We start from the raw sequence: 18,797 nt of genomic DNA on the forward strand, positions 1-18,797 counted from the left end.
TTAATATCTTTATATAACGGGGTGGAGCCTGTTAATATCTTTATATAACGGGGTGGAGTCTGTTAATATCTTTATATAACGGGGTGGTGTCTGTTAATATCTTTATATCATGGGGTGGAGTCTGTTAATATCTTTATATAACGGGGTGGAGTCTGTTAATATCTTTATATAACGGGGTGGAGCCTGTTAATATCTTTATATAACGGGGTGGAGTCTGTTAATATCTTTATATAACGGGGTGGAGTCTGTTAATATCTTTATATCGTGGGGTGGAGTCTGTTAATATCTTTATATAACGGGGTGGAGTCTGTTAATATCTTTATATCGTGGGGTGGAGTCTGTTAATATCTTTATATAACGGGTGGTGTCTGTTAATATCTTTATATAACGGGGTGGAGCCTGTTAATATCTTTATATAACGGGGTGGAGTCTGTTAATATCTTTATATAACGGGGTGGAGTCTGTTAATATCTTTATATCGTGGGGTGGAGTCTGTTAATATCTTTATATAACGGGTGGTGTCTGTTAATATCTTTATATAACGGGGTGGTGTCTGTTAATATCTTTATATAACGGGGTGGAGTCTGTTAATATCTTTATATAACGGGGTGGTGTCTGTTAATATCTTTATATAACGGGGTGGAGTCTGTTAATAACTTTATATAACGGGGTGGAGTGTGTTAATATCTTTATATAACGGGGTGGTGTCTGTTAATATCTTTATATCGTGGGGTGGAGTCTGTTAATATCTTTATATAACGGGGTGGAGTCTGTTATTATCTTTATATCATGGGGTGGAGTCTGTTAATATCTTTATATCATGGGGTGGAGTCTGTTAATATCTTTATATAATGGGGTGGAGTCTGTTAATATCTTTATATAACGGGGTGCAGCGTGTTAATATCCTTTGTATATAACGGGGTGGAGTGTGTTAATATCCTTGGCATATAACGGGGTGCAGCGTGTTAATATCCTTTGTATATAACGGGGTGCAGCGTGTTAATATCCTTGGTATATAACGGGGTGCAGTGTGTTAATATCCTTTGTATATAACGGGGTGCAGCGTGTTAATATCCTCAGTATATAACGGGGTGGAGTGTGTTAATATCCTTGGTATATAACGGGGTGCAGCGTGTTAATATCCTCGGCATATAACGGGGTGGAGCGTGTTAATATCCTTGGCATATAACGGGGTGGAGCGTGTTAATATCCTTGGCATATAACGGGGTGGAGCGTGTTAATATCCTTGGTATATAACGGGGTGGAGTGTGTTAATATCCTTGGTATATAACGGGGTGCAGTGTGTTAATATCCTCGGCATATAACGGGGTGGAGTGTGTTAATATCCTTGGTATATAACGGGGTGCAGCGTGTTAATATCCTCGGTATATAACGGGGTGGAGTGTGTTAATATCCTTGGCATATAACGGGGTGGAGCGTGTTAATATCCTTGGCATATAACGGGGTGCAGCGTGTTAATATCCTTGGCATATAACGGGGTGGAGCGTGTTAATATCCTTGGCATATAACGGGGTGGAGCGTGTTAATATCCTTGGTATATAACGGGGTGGAGTGTGTTAATATCCTTGGTATATAACGGGGTGCAGTGTGTTAATATCCTCGGCATATAACGGGGTGGAGTGTGTTAATATCCTTGGTATATAACGGGGTGCAGCGTGTTAATATCCTCGGTATATAACGGGGTGGAGTGTGTTAATATCCTTGGCATATAACGGGGTGCAGCGTGTTAATATCCTTGGTATATAACGGGGTGCAGCGTGTTAATATCCTTGGTATATAACGGGGTGCAGCGTGTTAATATCCTCGGCATATAACGGGGTGCAGCGTGTTAATATCCTCGGCATATAACGGGGTGCAGCGTGTTAATATCCTCGGCATATAACGGGGTGCAGCGTGTTAATATCCTCGGCATATAACGGGGTGGAGTGTGTTAATATCCTCGGCATATAACGGGGTGGAGTGTGTTAATATCCTCGGCATATAACGGGGTGGAGTGTGTTAATATCCTTGGCATATAACGGGGTGCAGCGTGTTAATATCCTCGGCATATAACGGGGTGGAGTGTGTTAATATCCTTGGCATATAACGGGGTGCAGCGTGTTAATATCCTCGGCATATAACGGGGTGCAGCGTGTTAATATCCTCGGTATATAACGGGGTGGAGTGTGTTAATATCCTCGGCATATAAGGGGTGCAGCGTGTTAATATCCTTGGCATATAACGGGGTGCAGCGTGTTAATATCCTCGGCATATAACGGGGTGCAGCGTGTTAATATCCTCGGTATATAACGGGGTGCAGCGTGTTAATATCCTTGGTATATAACGGGGTGGAGTGTGTTAATATCCTCGGCATATAACGGGGTGGAGTGTGTTAATATCCTTGGCATATAACGGGGTGCAGCGTGTTAATATCCTCGGCATATAACGGGGTGGAGTGTGTTAATATCCTCGGCATATAACGGGGTGGAGCGTGTTAATATCCTCGGTATATAACGGGGTGCAGCGTGTTAATATCCTCGGTATATAACGGGGTGCAGCGTGTTAATATCCTCGGCATATAACGGGGTGCAGTGTGTTAATATCCTCGGCATATAACGGGGTGCAGCGTGTTAATATCCTTGGTATATAACGGGGTGGAGTGTGTTAATATCCTCGGCATATAACGGGGTGGAGCGTGTTAATATCCTCGGTATATAACGGGGTGCAGCGTGTTAATATCCTCGGCATATAACGGGGTGCAGCGTGTTAATATCCTCGGTATATAACGGGGTGCAGCGTGTTAATATCCTCGGTATATAACGGGGTGCAGTGTGTTAATATCCTCGGCATATAACGGGGTGCAGCGTGTTAATATCCTCGGCATATAACGGGGTGGAGCGTGTTAATATCCTTGGCATATAACGGGGTGCAGCGTACCCCTGGCTCCTTTGCTATGTGTGTTGTTCAGCACGCCGTTCTCAGGATACTGAATCTGTCGTGTTAATGAAGAACTGTTTAAAAAGAACGGAGAGGGAGGTGAACAGCGTGGGTGCCGCCCGCCACATTGGCCCTCGGCACCTTCTAATGAACCATGCGGTTCCTCACCGCGGGAGGTGGTGGTGAAATACCCAGTACTCTGATGTGAGTCACTGTGCTTTCTGTGAAACGGCTCCCCGGTTATGGAGGGGCAGCAGCGAGCACGCGCTCCTGGTTCCGGGTGTGTGTGTTGGCAGCAGGCAGCTCCCTCACGCTGACTGTGAGAGCTGGCCTCCCCTTTGCTATCTGTGGGGGACGCAGTCCCCCATAGTTTTATTGGGGGGGGAGGGGGGGAGACGAAGGCTGCTCGAAGAAAGACAAATTATATCTCATGGTGGAGGAAAAAAGATGAAACGTCTTCAAACCACTGCATGTGTCCAGCCCACCCATCCATCATCCAAACCGCTCATCCTGCTCTCAGGGTGGCGGCATGCTGGAGCCAATCCCAGCAGCCGCTGGACGGCAGGCGGGGAGACGCCCTGGACAGGCCGCCGGGCCATCACAGGGCCCACACACACACATTCACACCTAGGGACAATTTAGGACGGCTGATCACCTGACCTACATGTGTTTGGACTGTGGGAGGAAACCCACGCAGGCGCGGGGAGAACATGCAAACTCCACACAGAGGACGGACCCGGGACGACCCCCAAGGTGGGACTACCCCGGGGCTCGAACCCCTGCGCCACCGTGCGGCCCACCACTGAGTGTTTAATCCAGCTAATGCATGTGGAGGGGTTAGTGAAGGGGCCCGTGTTTAGAGTCAGTGTTCACTTTGAATCTGCCCACATAGCTGAAGGAATCAGTCATGCAGTCGATCACATCCTGCTGTCACTGCTCTAGCTCTCCTCTTTACCATCAAACATCATGCTCACTGCTCTAGCTCTCCTCTTCAGTATCAAACATCCTGCTGTCACTGCTCTAGCTCTCCTCTTCAGTATCAAACATCCTGCTGTCACTGCTCTAGCTCTCCTCTGTACTATCAAACATCCTGCTGTCACTGCTCTAGCTCTCCTCTTTACTATCAAACATCCTGCTGTCACTGCTCTAGCTCTCCTCTTTACTATCAAACATCCTGCTGTCACTGCTCTAGCTCTCCTCTTTACTATCAAACATCATGCTGTCACTGCTCTAGCTCTCCTCTTTACTATCAAACATCATGCTCACTGCTCTAGCTCTCCTCTTTACTATCAAACATCCTGCTGTCACTGCTCTAGCTCTCCTCTTTACTGTCAAACATCCTGCTGTCACTGCTCTAGCTCTCCTCTGTACTATCAAACATCATGCTGTCACTGCTCTAGCTCTCCTCTTTACTATCAAACATCATGCTGTCCCTGCTCTAGCTCTCCTCTTTACTATCAAACATCATGCTGTCACTGCTCTAGCTCTCCTCTTTACTATCAAACATCATGCAGTCACTGCTCTAGCTCTCCTCTTTACTATCAAACATCCTGCTGTCACTGCTCTAGCTCTCCTCTTTACTATCAAACATCATGCTCACTGCTCTAGCTCTCCTCTGTACTATCAAACATCCTGCTGTCACTGCTCTAGCTCTCCTCTGTACTATCAAACATCCTGCTGTCACTGCTCTAGCTCTCCTCTTTAGTATCAAACATCCTGCTGTCACTGCTCTAGCTCTCCTCTTTACTATCAAACATCCTGCTGTCACTGCTCTAGCTCTCCTCTTTACTATCAAACATCCTGCTGTCACTGTTCTAGCTCTCCTCTTTACTATCAAACATCCTGCTGTCACTGCTCTAGCTCTCCTCTTTACTATCAAACATCGTGCTGTCACTGCTCTAGCTCTCCTCTTTACTATCAAACATCCTGCTGTCACTGCTCTAGCTCTCCTCTTTACTATCAAACATCCTGCTGTCACTGCTCCAGCTCTCCTCTTTACTATCAAACATCATGCTGTCACTGCTCTAGTTCTCCTCTTTACTATCAAACATCCTGCTGTCACTGCTCTAGCTCTCCTCTTTACTATCAAACATCCTGCTGTCACTGCTCTAGCTCTCCTCTTCAGTATCAAACATCCTGCTGTCACTGCTCTAGCTCTCCTCTTTACTATCAAACATCCTGCTGTCACTGTTCTAGCTCTCCTCTTTACTATCAAACATCCTGCTGTCACTGCTCTAGCTCTCCTCTTTACTATCAAACATCGTGCTGTCACCGCTCTAGCTCTCCTCTTTACTATCAAACATCCTGCTGTCACCGCTCTAGCTCTCCTCTTTACTATCAAACATCCTGCTGTCACTGCTCTAGTTCTCCTCTTTACTATCAAACATCATGCTGTCACTGCTCTAGTTCTCCTCTTTACTATCAAACATCCTGCTGTCACTGCTCTAGCTCTCCTCTTTACTATCAAACATCCTGCTGTCACTGCTCTAGCTCTCCTCTTTACTATCAAACATCGTGCTGTCACTGCTCTAGCTCTCCTCTTTACTATCAAACATCCTGCTGTCATTGCTCTAGCTCTCCTCTTTACTATCAAACATCGTGCCGTCGCTGCTCTAGCTCTCCTCTTTAGTATCAAACATCCTGCTGTCACTGCTCTAGCTCTCCTCTTTACTATCAAACATCATGCTGTCACTGCTCTAGCTCTCCTCTTTACTATCAAACATCCTGCTGTCATTGCTCTAGCTCTCCTCTTTACTATCAAACATCGTGCCGTCGCTGCTCTAGCTCTCCTCTTTAGTATCAAACATCCTGCTGTCACTGCTCTAGCTCTCCTCTTTACTATCAAACATCGTGCTGTCACTGCTCTAGCTCTCCTCTGTACTATCAAACATCATGCTGTCACCGCTCTAGCTCTCCTCTTTACTATCAAACATCCTGCTGTCACTGCTCTAGTTCTCCTCTTTACTATCAAACATCATGCTGTCACTGCTCTAGTTCTCCTCTTTACTATCAAACATCCTGCTGTCACTGCTCTAGCTCTCCTCTTTACTATCAAACATCCTGCTGTCACTGCTCTAGCTCTCCTCTTTACTATCAAACATCGTGCTGTCACTGCTCTAGCTCTCCTCTTTACTATCAAACATCCTGCTGTCATTGCTCTAGCTCTCCTCTTTACTATCAAACATCGTGCCGTCGCTGCTCTAGCTCTCCTCTTTACTATCAAACATCATGCTGTCACTGCTCTAGCTCTCCTCTTTACTATCAAACATCATGCTGTCACTGCTCTAGCTCTCCTCTTTAGTATCAAACATCCTGCTGTCACTGCTCTAGTTCTCCTCTTTAGTATCAAACATCATGCTGTCACTGCTCTAGCTCTCCTCTTTACTATCAAACATCCTGCTGTCACTGCTCTAGCTCTCCTCTTTACTATCAAACATCGTGCTGTCACTGCTCTAGCTCTCCTCTTTACTATCAAACATCATGCTGTGGTGGGAACAGGTGTGTTTTGATGATGTGCTGTTTACTTTCATTGAGTGTGTGTGTGTGTGTGTGTGTGTGTGTGTGTGTGTGTGTGTGTGTGTGTGTGTGTGTGTGTGTTTGTTGGCCTGCCCCAGACAGCATCCACATGTGGGCCACTTCAGGCAGTGATGCGGCACTGGTGGCCTTCTTCTGGCCCTGACAAAATGGATGTGAGCCTGAAGTGGCCCACATGTATGATAGCAAATACGGCCCAAATATGCCAAATCAAATGTGGGCCTTTTCTCGCAAAGATGCGGTGCTCTGGGCAACATGTGATCTGGATGTGACCCTGAAGTGCCTCGCGTGGTAAATGGTGAATATGGCCCAAATATCAAAACACACATATGGGCCACCTTTGGCAAATATGTGGCACATGCAGCATTGCTATGGCTTGGTTCTGGTCCAGATCTGGCAAACAGGCGCGGACCGCCCAAGTGCCATCATTCCACGTGGTACGTGGGCCGGATGAAGTGTCAGGTGTGGGACGGGTCCGGGCCACAGCAACTTTGCTATCTGGGTGCCTGCTGCCCGGTGACTGCTGCGATAGGCTCCAGCACCCCCGCGACCCTGAGGGCAGGATAAGCGATTCGGATAATGGATGGATGGCTGGATGTTGTGGTTGATGTGAAAACACCCTCCTCTCCAAATGTTCTGCAGGCGGCAGATGCAGACACACACGGCGACGTGCCCCCCCCCGCAGAGGTCACAACACAAAGCACAACTTCTGTTCAGTGTACTGTACCTATGAAAAGTAATTGCTTTGAAAACAGCGACACCATGTGGCAAGTCGGTGCCATTACAACCAGCGCTCTCACCCACCACAGAGGAACGTGGCCTGAACCCCTTCGTTCAAACTTGGCTTGATAGGTTAAACGTTTTAAGATTAGCCACAGTAAAGGGTGGTGTTGAGAAACCCCTCCTTGTGGCTGTTTGTAGGAACTCACCGGCCTGCTGTCGTATCTTATCGGGCATGCCGACAGTTGCACTCAGACTGAGATCGGAAATGTCTTCCTACTTGTACAACTTTCTCTCGGTTTCTTTGACATGGATAAGATGCACATTGTAAAATATACGTCACTCGTGATGCTTAACAAGAATATAAGTGTAACGACCACGAATGACTAGACTCGCCACGACCCTTTTAAAAGCCCCCTTTCCACCACACCAGTGTTTCTCAACCCAGTCCTCAAGGAGCCCCTATCCTGCAGATTTTCATTGTAACCCTGCATAGGTAGCCCTGCTTGTCCTTACTCGACCAATCATCTCGCAGCACTTAATTATGCAAGGTGTGCAACATCTGACAAAATTCATTGCTGATTGGTTGAATAGCTTCAAACAGGTACCTATTCAGGGTTGCAAAGAAAACATGCAGGATAGGGGGTCCTTGAGGACTGGGTTGAGAAACACTGCACTACATGGTACCGGCTCAAATCGACTCGACTCGCCCTTTTCCACCCATTATCCAAACTGCTGATCCTGCCCTCAGGGTCGCGGGGATGCCGGAGCCTATCCCAGAGGTCATTGGGCGGCAGGTGGGGAGATACCCTGGGACAATGTAGTACGGCCGAGTCACCTGACCTACATGTCTTTGGACTGTGGGAGGAAACCGGAGCCCCCGGAGGAAACCCACACAGACACGGGGAGAACATGCAAACTCCACACAGAGGACGACCCGGGACGACCCCCCCCCCAAGGTTGGACTACCCCGGGGCTCAAAAGATTTAATTAAAACAGACCACGAAAGGTACAACAAATACAATTAAGACTTCAAATGTCAAAATGTTGATTTTTCATACAATATTTACAGTAAACAGAACAATATATCAACACTTTAATAAGCAATATTTTAAACTATTTATGATACAACTATTGTAACTATTCACAATACATTTCACATTATTATTTAGGGAACTTTTTCCTCATTTCCTCCAACAACTGGTCTTTTGGAAGGGAGTCAGACAGAGGGCGATACACTCTGCCACGGCACTGGCTGTGTCCACTGTCAGCAGTGCAGAACTGGCCACATCTTTTACATGTATTTGCTTCTATAGTTTCTACGGTTCAGCTATATGGACCCTTTGGAGTGGCTCCAGCTTCCACTGTGGTGGTAGACTTGTTTGTGGGTTGGTGCCCAGAATTACTGACATAGGAAGGGCTACTTGGGTTAGACCTACAGTTTGCCCCGCTGGTGTGAGGATCTGAGGCGTAAGAAAGGGTCCTGATGCTGGGAGTGTAGCAAACAACTGCCTCTTCACTGGCCCCTTTGGCACGATGGGACATGGAGCTGACTAGAGGCTGTCTGCCGCTGTTGTGCTGACCTGCTGTGCTCTCCGGCAGCCGGTACTGACACTCCTGTTGTGCTGGCATGGGTCCAGCAGGGAGTACTCTTGCCTCCTGAAGAGGCTCTTCAGACTCGGGGAGGGCTGGAGGCAATGCAGTGCCCTGGAGCAACACAAAGAGCTCCTGCCTCTTTTGCTTGTTGTTGTGCCATTGGATAAGGGTGTTTTGGTTCACTTCCACCAGCTGAATCTCTGTTCCCTGCATTATCCCGGAGTTACCAAATACAAGCTGCCTAATCTTACGATAGTCCCTCAGAACACCTATTCGAATGTTTTCAGTTGATTAAATGGCCGTTATCAGTTGTCATCAGACCACAGATATGGTCTAGTATGGGCCTACTCTACCTCCTCATCAGCTCAGTAGGCCGTTATCATCGATTCGTTTGTTTGATCACGGCCAAGGCTCTGCTCACGGCACCCTAACCCTAACCCTAACCCTTAGTATCCCAGCGAGACCTGAAAGAATTTTCTAAACATCATATACATTCAGTCAACGAAGATTATAAAATAATATGTACAAACTCTTAAAATATCGCATTTTCAACCGAGAATAAAAGATATGTCAGCCATTGAATGTTAGTTTGTTTTTGCTGCAAAGAAACAGCCACGTGACGTGGACGCAGACGTGAGACGTGCCGTGATCAAACGAAGGAATCGATGATGACGGCCTACCGAGCCAATGAGGAGGTAGAGTAGGTCCATACTACCTCATATCTATGGTCTGGTGACAACTGATAACGGCCACGTAATCGACTGATAACATTCGAACGACCACCTTGAATTGGCCCCAATACCTTTCCTTTGGTCCTGGGTCCTGTTGTGGTTACAGCGCCCCGAGCTGCCTCCCCGGCACGTTCAAGCCACTCCTCCAGCTCGGACGTGCCGGAAACACCCGAGCGCTCGGCTCGCGCTCTGAGGAGACGAGAGCTGCGCTGCACCAGGTGTTTGCCATCATCCATCAGGCGCACCTGTGGCAATCAGGCAGCCTTCTACAAGAAGTCTCCCAGACCACCACTCCGTGCTTCGACGTACTGAACCCTGCGGTGAAGCTCTGACAAGCCCTCCAGCATTCCTCGCCCTCTTGCTATTCCCTTTATTCCCAGTGTCTATATTCGTGTCTCTTTTCCCCTCCCAGGACTCTCCCTCCGCGACTTCCACGGCTCCCCGCATCTCCCTCGCCCCCAGCCACCTTCACGTTTTCCCCCCGGACCTCTCCAGTGATCTCCCTCCTTGTCTCTCTACCTGGACCCCTCCTATTCGGACTTGACTTCCTGGATCTCGGAGCCGGACTTCCTCGGACAACTCCTCGCTCTACGGATTCGGACTTCGGTAGCCAGGCGCACATCGTCTCAACAGCGCCCACCTGAGACTCACCTGTCATTGGCCCCTGTGGCAGCGTTGGTTGTTTGTCTTCCCTGCATTAAAGCCCTTCGGGTTATCCCGGTGCTCTGTTGTCTGTCTGGCCTTTTGGGTTTCGCTATACTGACCTCTGGTCTTCATTCGTAACAGGTACGACGTTAAACTGCAACCGTTGGGTCGTCGGCGACTACAGCGGCACCCCCACTTCCACCCTTTGGTTGCTGTGAGGAGGGTGTGTGGACACGCAGCAGGACTAAAAACAAAACCTGTCAATAGGCGGATGAGTTCCTCTGTGAACCAACGGCCATCCATACTTGGAGAGGAGATAGGGACCACCAGGTACTCCCCCTACTGGAACACAAAGACGGCTCAACCGAGACTTGTTGAGGCCTCAGCTGTGCTCCTACGACCTCCATAGGTTACGGAACTGATGATGATGATGACCTTACTGGACTTGGGTGAAGATTACAGAGTCTCATAAAAATGTTTTCCACCAACGAACTACTAACTATAACATCTAACGTGCAAATGATGGTGCTCTCCACACCAGGCGTTTTTGAGGGCTTCTTGGGTTCTGAACCGTCCACTCGAAAGCCTCTTCTGGTGTCTCACTGCATAACCTACCCGCTGCTCATCACTTTCATCCAGGCTCTCCCACAGTGCTCACCAGGTGGTTCCTGAGACGGAGAGGTCTGAACTCGAAGCGCCACCAAGTACTCAGCAGTCTGTCCATGTGCTGGTATCCAGGAACATTTTGGTCGCCAACAGCCTACGCAAGTGATGAAGCGGTTTAGAAAATAGCAATGTAAACCCTTCACTGACACCGCCCTTTAATGGCACATTACTGATGCGGTTGATTTAACAGAACGTGTGCATATGCACTCGAAACATAATGAAGAGCTAGGCTCATATCTATATACCTACATATTCTAAATTGATCACACAGACACTTACCATATCTTCATCTTCCGCTTGAATATCGACTCCAGCCTCGGAGGACGAACTAGAGGGCAGAAGGGACGCATCGGAGGCCGTTGCAGATATGCCGGGAGCTAGGGCTGCACGATATGATGGAAAAAAATCATATTGCGATTATTTGTTCCGCCCCCCCCCCCCTTCCCCCGTACTGTACTTGGCCAATCACCCCACTCTTCCGAGCCGTCCCGGTCTCTGCTCCACCACCTATACTGATCCGGGGAGGGCTGCAGACTCCCACATGCCTCCTCCCATACATGTGGAGTCACCAGCCGCTTCTTTTCACCTGACGGTGAGGAGTTTCACCAGGGGGACGTAGTGCGTAGGAGGATCACACCATTCCCCCCTCCCCTCCGAACAAACGCCCCGACTGACCAGAGGAGGCGCTAGTGCAGCGACCAGGACATATACCCACATCCGGCTTCCCACCCGCAGACACGGCCAATTGTTTCTGTAGTGACGCCCGATCAAGCCGGAGGTAACAGGGGAATTTGATCTGGTGATCCCCGTGTTGGTAGTCAACGGAATAGACCGCTAGGCCACCCGGACGCCCGCATAAACATACTTCATACTGGTAAAATACGCTGCTGATGCACGACACAGTATGACATTAAATGTTCAGTTACTTACTGGGGGTGGCACAGCAAGAAGGTCCTGGGTTCGAGCCCTGGGGTAGTCCAACGTTGGGGGTCGTCCCGGTTCATCCCGTGTGTGGAATTTGCATGTTCTCCCAGTGTCTGTGTGGGTTTCCTCCGGTTTCCTCCCACAGTCCAAAGACATGTAGGTCAGGTGAATCGGCCATACTGAATTGTTCCTAGATATGAAAGTGTGTGTGTGTGTGGGGGGGGGGGCCCTGTGTGATGGCCTGGCGGTCTGTCTAGGGTGTCTCCCCACCTGCTGCCCAATGACTGCTGGGATAGGCTCCAGCATCCCCGCGACCATGAGAGCAGGATAAGCGATTCGGATAATGGATGGATGGATTACTTAGTGGGCAGCACAGTGGCCCAGTGGTTAGCACTGTTGCCTCACAGCAAGAAGGTCCCGGGTTCGAACCCCAGGCCGTCCCGGATTCTTTCTGTGTGGAGCTTACATGTTCTCCCCATGTCTGCGTGGGTTTCCTCCGGGTGCCCCCCCCCCCCCGCTGCCAGTTCGCTGTCACTGCGAGGAAGCGGAGCCGGAGAAGGATGGAAAGGGTGTGAGGTGCGCTGGGGGAAACACTGGGAAAGCTCTCCATGCTGGCCAGATGTGGCCGGCTCTGTCTACTCTTCATGTCTGTAATAAATATACACTATATGTACAAAAGTATTGGGACACACCTCTTAATCATTGAATCCAGGTGTTTCATTGCCACAGGTGTATAAAATGCAGCAGCTAGCCATGCAGTCTGCATTTACAAACGTTTGTGAAAGAACGGGTCGTTCTGAAGAGCTCGGTGAATTCAAGCGTGGTATCGTCATAGGATGCCACCTTTGCAATAAGTCAGTTCGAGAAATGTCTTCCCTGCTAGATATTCCACGGTCAACTGTAAGTGGTATTGCTGAAAAGTGGAAGTGTTTAGGGACAACAGCAACTCAGCCAGGAAGTGGCAGACCACGTAAAGTCCCACACCGGGGTCAACGAGTCCTGAGGTGCATAGTGCGTAAAAGTCGCCAACGCTCTGTTGACTCAATAACTGCAGAGTTCCAAACTTCCTCTGGCATTAACATCAGCACAAAAACTGTGTGCCAGGAGCTTCACGGAATGGGTTTCCATGGCCGAGCAGCTGCATGCAAGCCTTACACCACCAAGCACAATGCCAAGCGTGGGGTGGAGTGGTGTAAAGCACGCTGCCACTGGACTCTGGAGCAGTGGAAACCTGTTCTGTGGAGTGACGAATCACACTTCTCTGTCTGGCAGTTTAATGGACGAGTCTGGGTTTGGCGGATGCCAGGAGAACGTTACCTGCCTGACTGCAATGTGCCAACTGTAAAGTTTGGTGGAGGAGGGGTAATGGTATGGGGTTGTTTTTCAGGGTTTGGGCTAGGCGCCTTAGTTCCAGTGAAGGGAAATCTTAATGCTTCAGCATACCAAGACATTTTGGACAATTCTATGCTTCCAACTTTGTGGGAACAGTTTGGGGAGGGCCCTTTTCTGTTCCAGCATGACTGCCCCAGTGCCCAAAGCAAGGTCCATTAAGACTTGGTTGGGTGAGTTTGGTATGGAAGGACTTGACTGGCCCGCACAGTGCCCTGACTTCAACCCCATCAAACAGCTTTGGGATGAACTAGAATGGAGATTGCAAACCAGGTCTCCTCGTCCAACATCAGTGCCTGACCTCACAAATGCTCTTCTGGACGAATGGGCAAAAGTTCCCACAGACACACTCCAAAATCATGTTGAAAGCATTCCCAGAAGAGTGGAAGCTGTTATAGCTGCAAAGGGGGACCAACATATTAATGACTATGGATTTAGAATGAGATGTCATAAAAGCTCCTGTAGGTGTAATGGCCAGGTGTCCCACTACTTTTGTACATATAGTGTATCTGTGACTGATATTTGCCTCCATCCCTCTGTCTAAACCCCCTCGTGACAACAGACTTGCCTCAGTCACGTGCAAGTGGACATATCAGAATGGCGGTGTATTTTGGTTTGTAGGCACATGAGCCTGATGTCTGTGAGTAAATCCCAACCATTTCAGTAGTATAGTGGGATTTTTTGCTATAGTGGAAGGAAACTGCAGGGTCCAGTTTACACCCCAAAACTGCACACTCTGCCATGTTTGCTGTCAAAACTTCAACTGATCTAATGAGACTCGCTCTCTGTACTGACAAGTCCGCGCTGCACCGGAGGTTTCAGGTTTATTTGCCCGCCCCACACTTGCATATTAGACAGCAAATGGCTTTCGGATGGCGGCATGGTGGCGCAGTGATTCGTACAGTCGCCTCACAGCAAGAAGGTCCTGGGTTCGAGCCCTGAGGTAGTCCAACCCTGGTGGGTCGTCCCAGGTCGTCCTCTTTGTGGAATTTGCATGTTCTCCCCGTGTCTGCATGGATTTCCTCCTGGTGCTCCGGTTTCCTCCCACAGTCCAAAGACATGTAGGTCAGGTGACTCGGCCGTACTAAGCTGTCCCTTGGTATATGTGTGTGTGTGAGTGAGTGTGTATGTGTGTGTGTGTGTGTGTGTGTGTGTGTGTGTGTGCCCTGTGATGGCCTGGCGGTCTGTCCAGGGTGTTTCCCCGCCCGCTGCCCAGAGATTGCTGGGATAGACTCCAGCATCCCCGCCACCCTGCGAGCAGGACAGGTGGTTTGGATAATGGATGGCTTTCGGATTTGTGACGTACCAAATCTACGTTTGACTCCGAGTTTAGGGAAGTGTACAGACAGCTCCCCCTACAGTAGAGGAATGTGAAAACACCACTGTGGGGACAAAATGCACAGATAGTATTGGAAAGGTCAGACATTTCAGGCAACACAAACAGAAGAAAAACACAGTTTGGAGTGGAGGGGTACTTTAAACCTGAACCGCTTATCCTGCTCTCAGGGTCACGAGGGGATGCTGGAGCCTATCCCAGCAGTCACTAGGCGGCAGGCAGGGAGACACCCTGGACAGGCCGCCAGACCATCACACACACACACACACACATACACAGGGACAACTTAGGACGGCCGGGTCACCTGACCTACATGTCTTTGGACTGTGGGAGGAAACCGGAGCCCCCGGAGGAAACCCACAGACACGGGGAGAACATGCAAACCCCACACAGAGGACGACCCGGGACGACCCCCAAGGTTGGACTACCCCGGGGGCTCGAACCCAGAACCTTCTTGCTGTGAGGCGACCGCCCTAACCACTGCGCCACCGTCCCGCCACGTGGGCTCATGACGGTGCTCAAATTCTTGACGAGCAGAATAAAAACAAAGACGATCATTTTCTACCAATCATCTATTTATTTTTGTGAATATTCATAGAAAAAACGTTTCCTTCTCAGGATAAGAAAGTGATGTCAGATAAACAGGAGGTGATTTTAATCAACAGCTTTACATTCAAAACAGCTAATTCCACTTCACCCCGCCCCCCTTTGACCTCCGGATTAACAGCAGGGAGGCGAAAAGGCAGAGGCGGCAATCCTACCGGTTCACTCCGGACTTCATAAATCTATTTTCAAAATGTCAAATACATTAAGGCTCTACACAGTGATGACAAAGTGATATCGTCTCAGATCTACTTCAGGTAATAATACTTCACTGCCTTTAAGAACAGGCACAGACCCGCAAATATGCTCACACACGCACACACGCACGCACACACACACACACACAATATAAAATAAAGTCAGCATATCATCTGCAAATAGGAACATACACCTACAAACAGGAAGTGTCAGCGTTCAGGATTCAGGTCCACGGGTCGTGTCTATGGAAATGTGATCAGAGGGGACACGGCCGGACAGAGTGCGTTACAGGCCAAGCAGAAGGTTTGATTCATTTATTTAATTTCCCCCCTTTTCTCCCCAATGGTATCCGGCCCCACTCTTCCGAGCCGTCCCGGTCGCTGCTCCGCCCCCTCTGCTGACCCGGGGAGGGCTGCAGACTACCACATACCTCCTACCACACATGTGGAGTCGCCAGCCTCTTCTTTTCCCCTGACAGAGAGGCACTTCATCAGGGGGACGTAGCGCGTGGGAGGGTCACGCTATTCCACCCCAGTTCTCCCAGCGACCAGAGGAGGCGCTGGTGCAGCAACCAGGACACATACCCACATCCGGCTTCCCACCCGCAGACACAGCCAATTGTGTCTGTAGGGACGCCCAACCAAGCCGGAGGCAACACGGGGATTCGAACCGGAGATCCCCGTGTTGGTAGGCAACGGAATAGACCGCCACGCCACCCGGACGCCCAATCAAACGGTTTTTAAGTCAGACAGAGAGCTAAGATAGGGAGCCAGGAAGTCTGCCGGTCAGCAAATAAGTGGAGAACACAGGTTTAGAAAACCTCCAGCGAGACGGCAGCGCCGTCATCCGTACACATCTGAAGTACTCCGTGCTGTATTTTAGTGTACAACCAGGAAACCAGCCAGCCCATGAGAGAGCCCAGCAGCTGATGGGTGAGACCGTCAGCTGCGTAGCTTCCAGAGCTGCAGCTTCTGGCCATGAACCGCTACTGACTGCCAACAGCTACACCACCACCGCCGCCACGGTGTGAGACCATGACGCTGTTCACAGCAGCCGAGGCTCAACATGGAGTCCAGACCGAGTCGCGGGTGTTTGAACACGTGTACTACTTGTAGTGGCCTCATTTAATGAGGATTCTTCTGCAGCTTCCAGGCTTGGGAGAAAGCCAAGCCTGAGTTGTGGTATAAGAAAAAAGTGTTCTTGATGTCAGAACTGGAAGGTCACTTCTATCTTCTCTGATTTTTATAATATAAAAAACCCTAAAACTTTATGATTACAAGAGGCACAAACGCTACAATTATAACTTAGGTAATCTAAATCATTCTTTATAAAAGGTCGTTGTTTTGAGTCAAAACTTGGTCAGATGACGCGTTTCTTATAAACGAGGCCCCGTGGTTTCGAGAGCCAGCAGAAACCGTTTCTCTAAGTCATCCCGGGTCAGGACTTCAGATGCCCAAGGATTTCTAACGACGACTAATGAAGAACTTATAATCAGCAGATGTATGTCAGCTTTGAATCCAAAATACCATGGATCAGTCAGGTCCTACCCCGTCTATGTTTAGTGGAAACAACATTTCTATAAAACAAGGTGATGGTGGTGCAACACCACCCTTTGTCAAAATCAGATCTGTCCTAATAACCTCCAAACAGATTCTCAGCTTGACATCATTTGCAGGATCTCATCACCAGTATCTACTGGACGAACCCTGTTGTGAGAACTCAAGTGTGTTCATCTGATACTCTTCTGTGTATTTTTTGCATAAACAACCAAAAGAGGTCATCATCAAGTCCAAGGTCCAGTTTTTGTCTCTTCTTCTACGTAAGCTGTGTAGACTGTGTATGTGATGTAAGGTGTGTGTCTCTGCATGGTGCTTGTGTCTGCGTGTGTTCTCAGCGCAGCCAGGAGCCGGGCACCCACTGCGGTTCCGTGTCCAGTTTGTTGATGAGTCGTAGCAGCTCGTTGAAGGCCTTGTCCTGGTCGGAGTTGACGATGACGGCATCAAACAGGTGACCACAGCTCTGCTCCATCTCCCTGGCTTTCTCGATGATGTCGCGCAGCTCCTCTGGCTGCAGAGAGGGAGAGGGCGGTCAGACAAAAGTTAATACACATCAGTAAGTATCTGCTCCAGCAGCCACCTCAGCTTGCCTTCGTTCCCCCTCCGTCATGTCATCATCACAACCTGCTCAGACCCAGCGGGGTAAGTCCAGGTGGACAGGTAACGTTGCAGAAGATGACATATACAATAAACAGCCCGTCAACCAGCCCGATCAATACTCATGAATTGGACTTGCCACCTAGAACAACCACTGTGTTGTAGAGACCTGGCGCCTCATGTATCAGTCCTTTACGATGGGCAAATTTGTTCTTACACACCCATGGGTTTTTTTAGCCCTCGGGATTGTCTGCCGGTCGGCCGCAAAGCATGATGGTTATTTGTAATTCCTTCCTCCTAACCTCTATTGTCCACCTCTTGCAACGAGCAGTCACCCAGCCCTGCAAAGACACCAGTGTTAGCCAAGTGGTGTGTAAAGTCAGGGGTTACCCAGGTTCTACACTGGTCTGTCAGACAAACTTCAGGGCTAAAATATCCCATGGGTGTGTACGCACACATCTGCCCATAGTAACAACTGCTACATGAGGCCCCTGGTTAGTGCCCTGTGGGACATGAACTTGTTACTGTAAAACTTAAAAGACAAAATGAAGGGGCGTCCGGGTGGCGTGGCAGTCTATTCCGTTGCCTACCAACACGGGAATTTACCTTTCGCAAAGTCCCGCCCCCCTTAGTTACTGTTGCTATGCCCGTCAAGCATTTCAGAACTATCAAGGAAGTAGCCGGAAAACACCAAAACATGAAGGAAGAAATCAGCGCATTGTGTGGGTAAAAGTAACAGTAATAATACGTTAGCTGTATTAGCTATCAATAATAGCTAGTAGCTAGCTTAGCTTGGAGGAGACAGGTATTGTTGATTTTGGATGGATTAAGCTAGCCATGGGGTCTGCTATACTGCCAAATCTATTGCCCACATTGCGCTTCTTGCATTCTGGGTTTCGGGAAGGAAAAGAAAATTGCACCCCCTCCAAACTTTCCACATATCTAGTATCCGATTTGCAGATCCCATAGGCACACCGTTTCAGCATTTTGTTGTGTGTTTGAAAGCTTGACGGACCGTTGCTAAGGTAGGATTAGACAAGCACCGTTCTGGGGAGGTACTTTGCGAAAGGTCAATTGGCGGTTCGAATCCCCGTGTTACCTCCAGCTTGGTCGGGCGTCCCTACAGACACAATTGGCCGTGTCTGTGGTTGGGGAGCTGGATGTGGGTATGTGTCCTGGTTGCTACGCTAGCGCCTCCTCTGGTCGGTCAGGGCACCTGTTTGGGGGGAGGGGGGGACTGGGGGGGAATAGCATGATCCTCCCACGTGCTACGTCCCCCTGGTGAAACTCCTCACTGTCAGGTGAAAAGAAGCGGCGGGCGACTCCACATGTACCGGAGGAGGCATGTGGTAGTCTGCAGCCCTC

General features: G+C 49.2%; 1 protein-coding gene across 1 annotated transcript in view; it reads right to left on the reverse strand.

The window, feature by feature from the left end:
* Positions 1 to 15,045: 15,045 nt before the first annotated feature.
* Positions 15,046 to 18,797, reverse strand: part of pals1a (protein associated with LIN7 1, MAGUK p55 family member a) — a 68,506-nt gene continuing 64,754 nt past the window's right edge. The window contains exon 17 of the mRNA XM_056295620.1: positions 15,046 to 17,346. Coding sequence (XP_056151595.1) covers positions 17,170 to 17,346 — 177 coding nt within the window. The 3' untranslated portion in view covers positions 15,046 to 17,169. The remainder of the gene's footprint in view (positions 17,347 to 18,797) is intronic.

The sequence above is a fragment of the Lampris incognitus genome, chromosome 16, assembly GCF_029633865.1.
Source record: "Lampris incognitus isolate fLamInc1 chromosome 16, fLamInc1.hap2, whole genome shotgun sequence".
Taxonomy (NCBI): domain Eukaryota; kingdom Metazoa; phylum Chordata; class Actinopteri; order Lampriformes; family Lampridae; genus Lampris; species Lampris incognitus.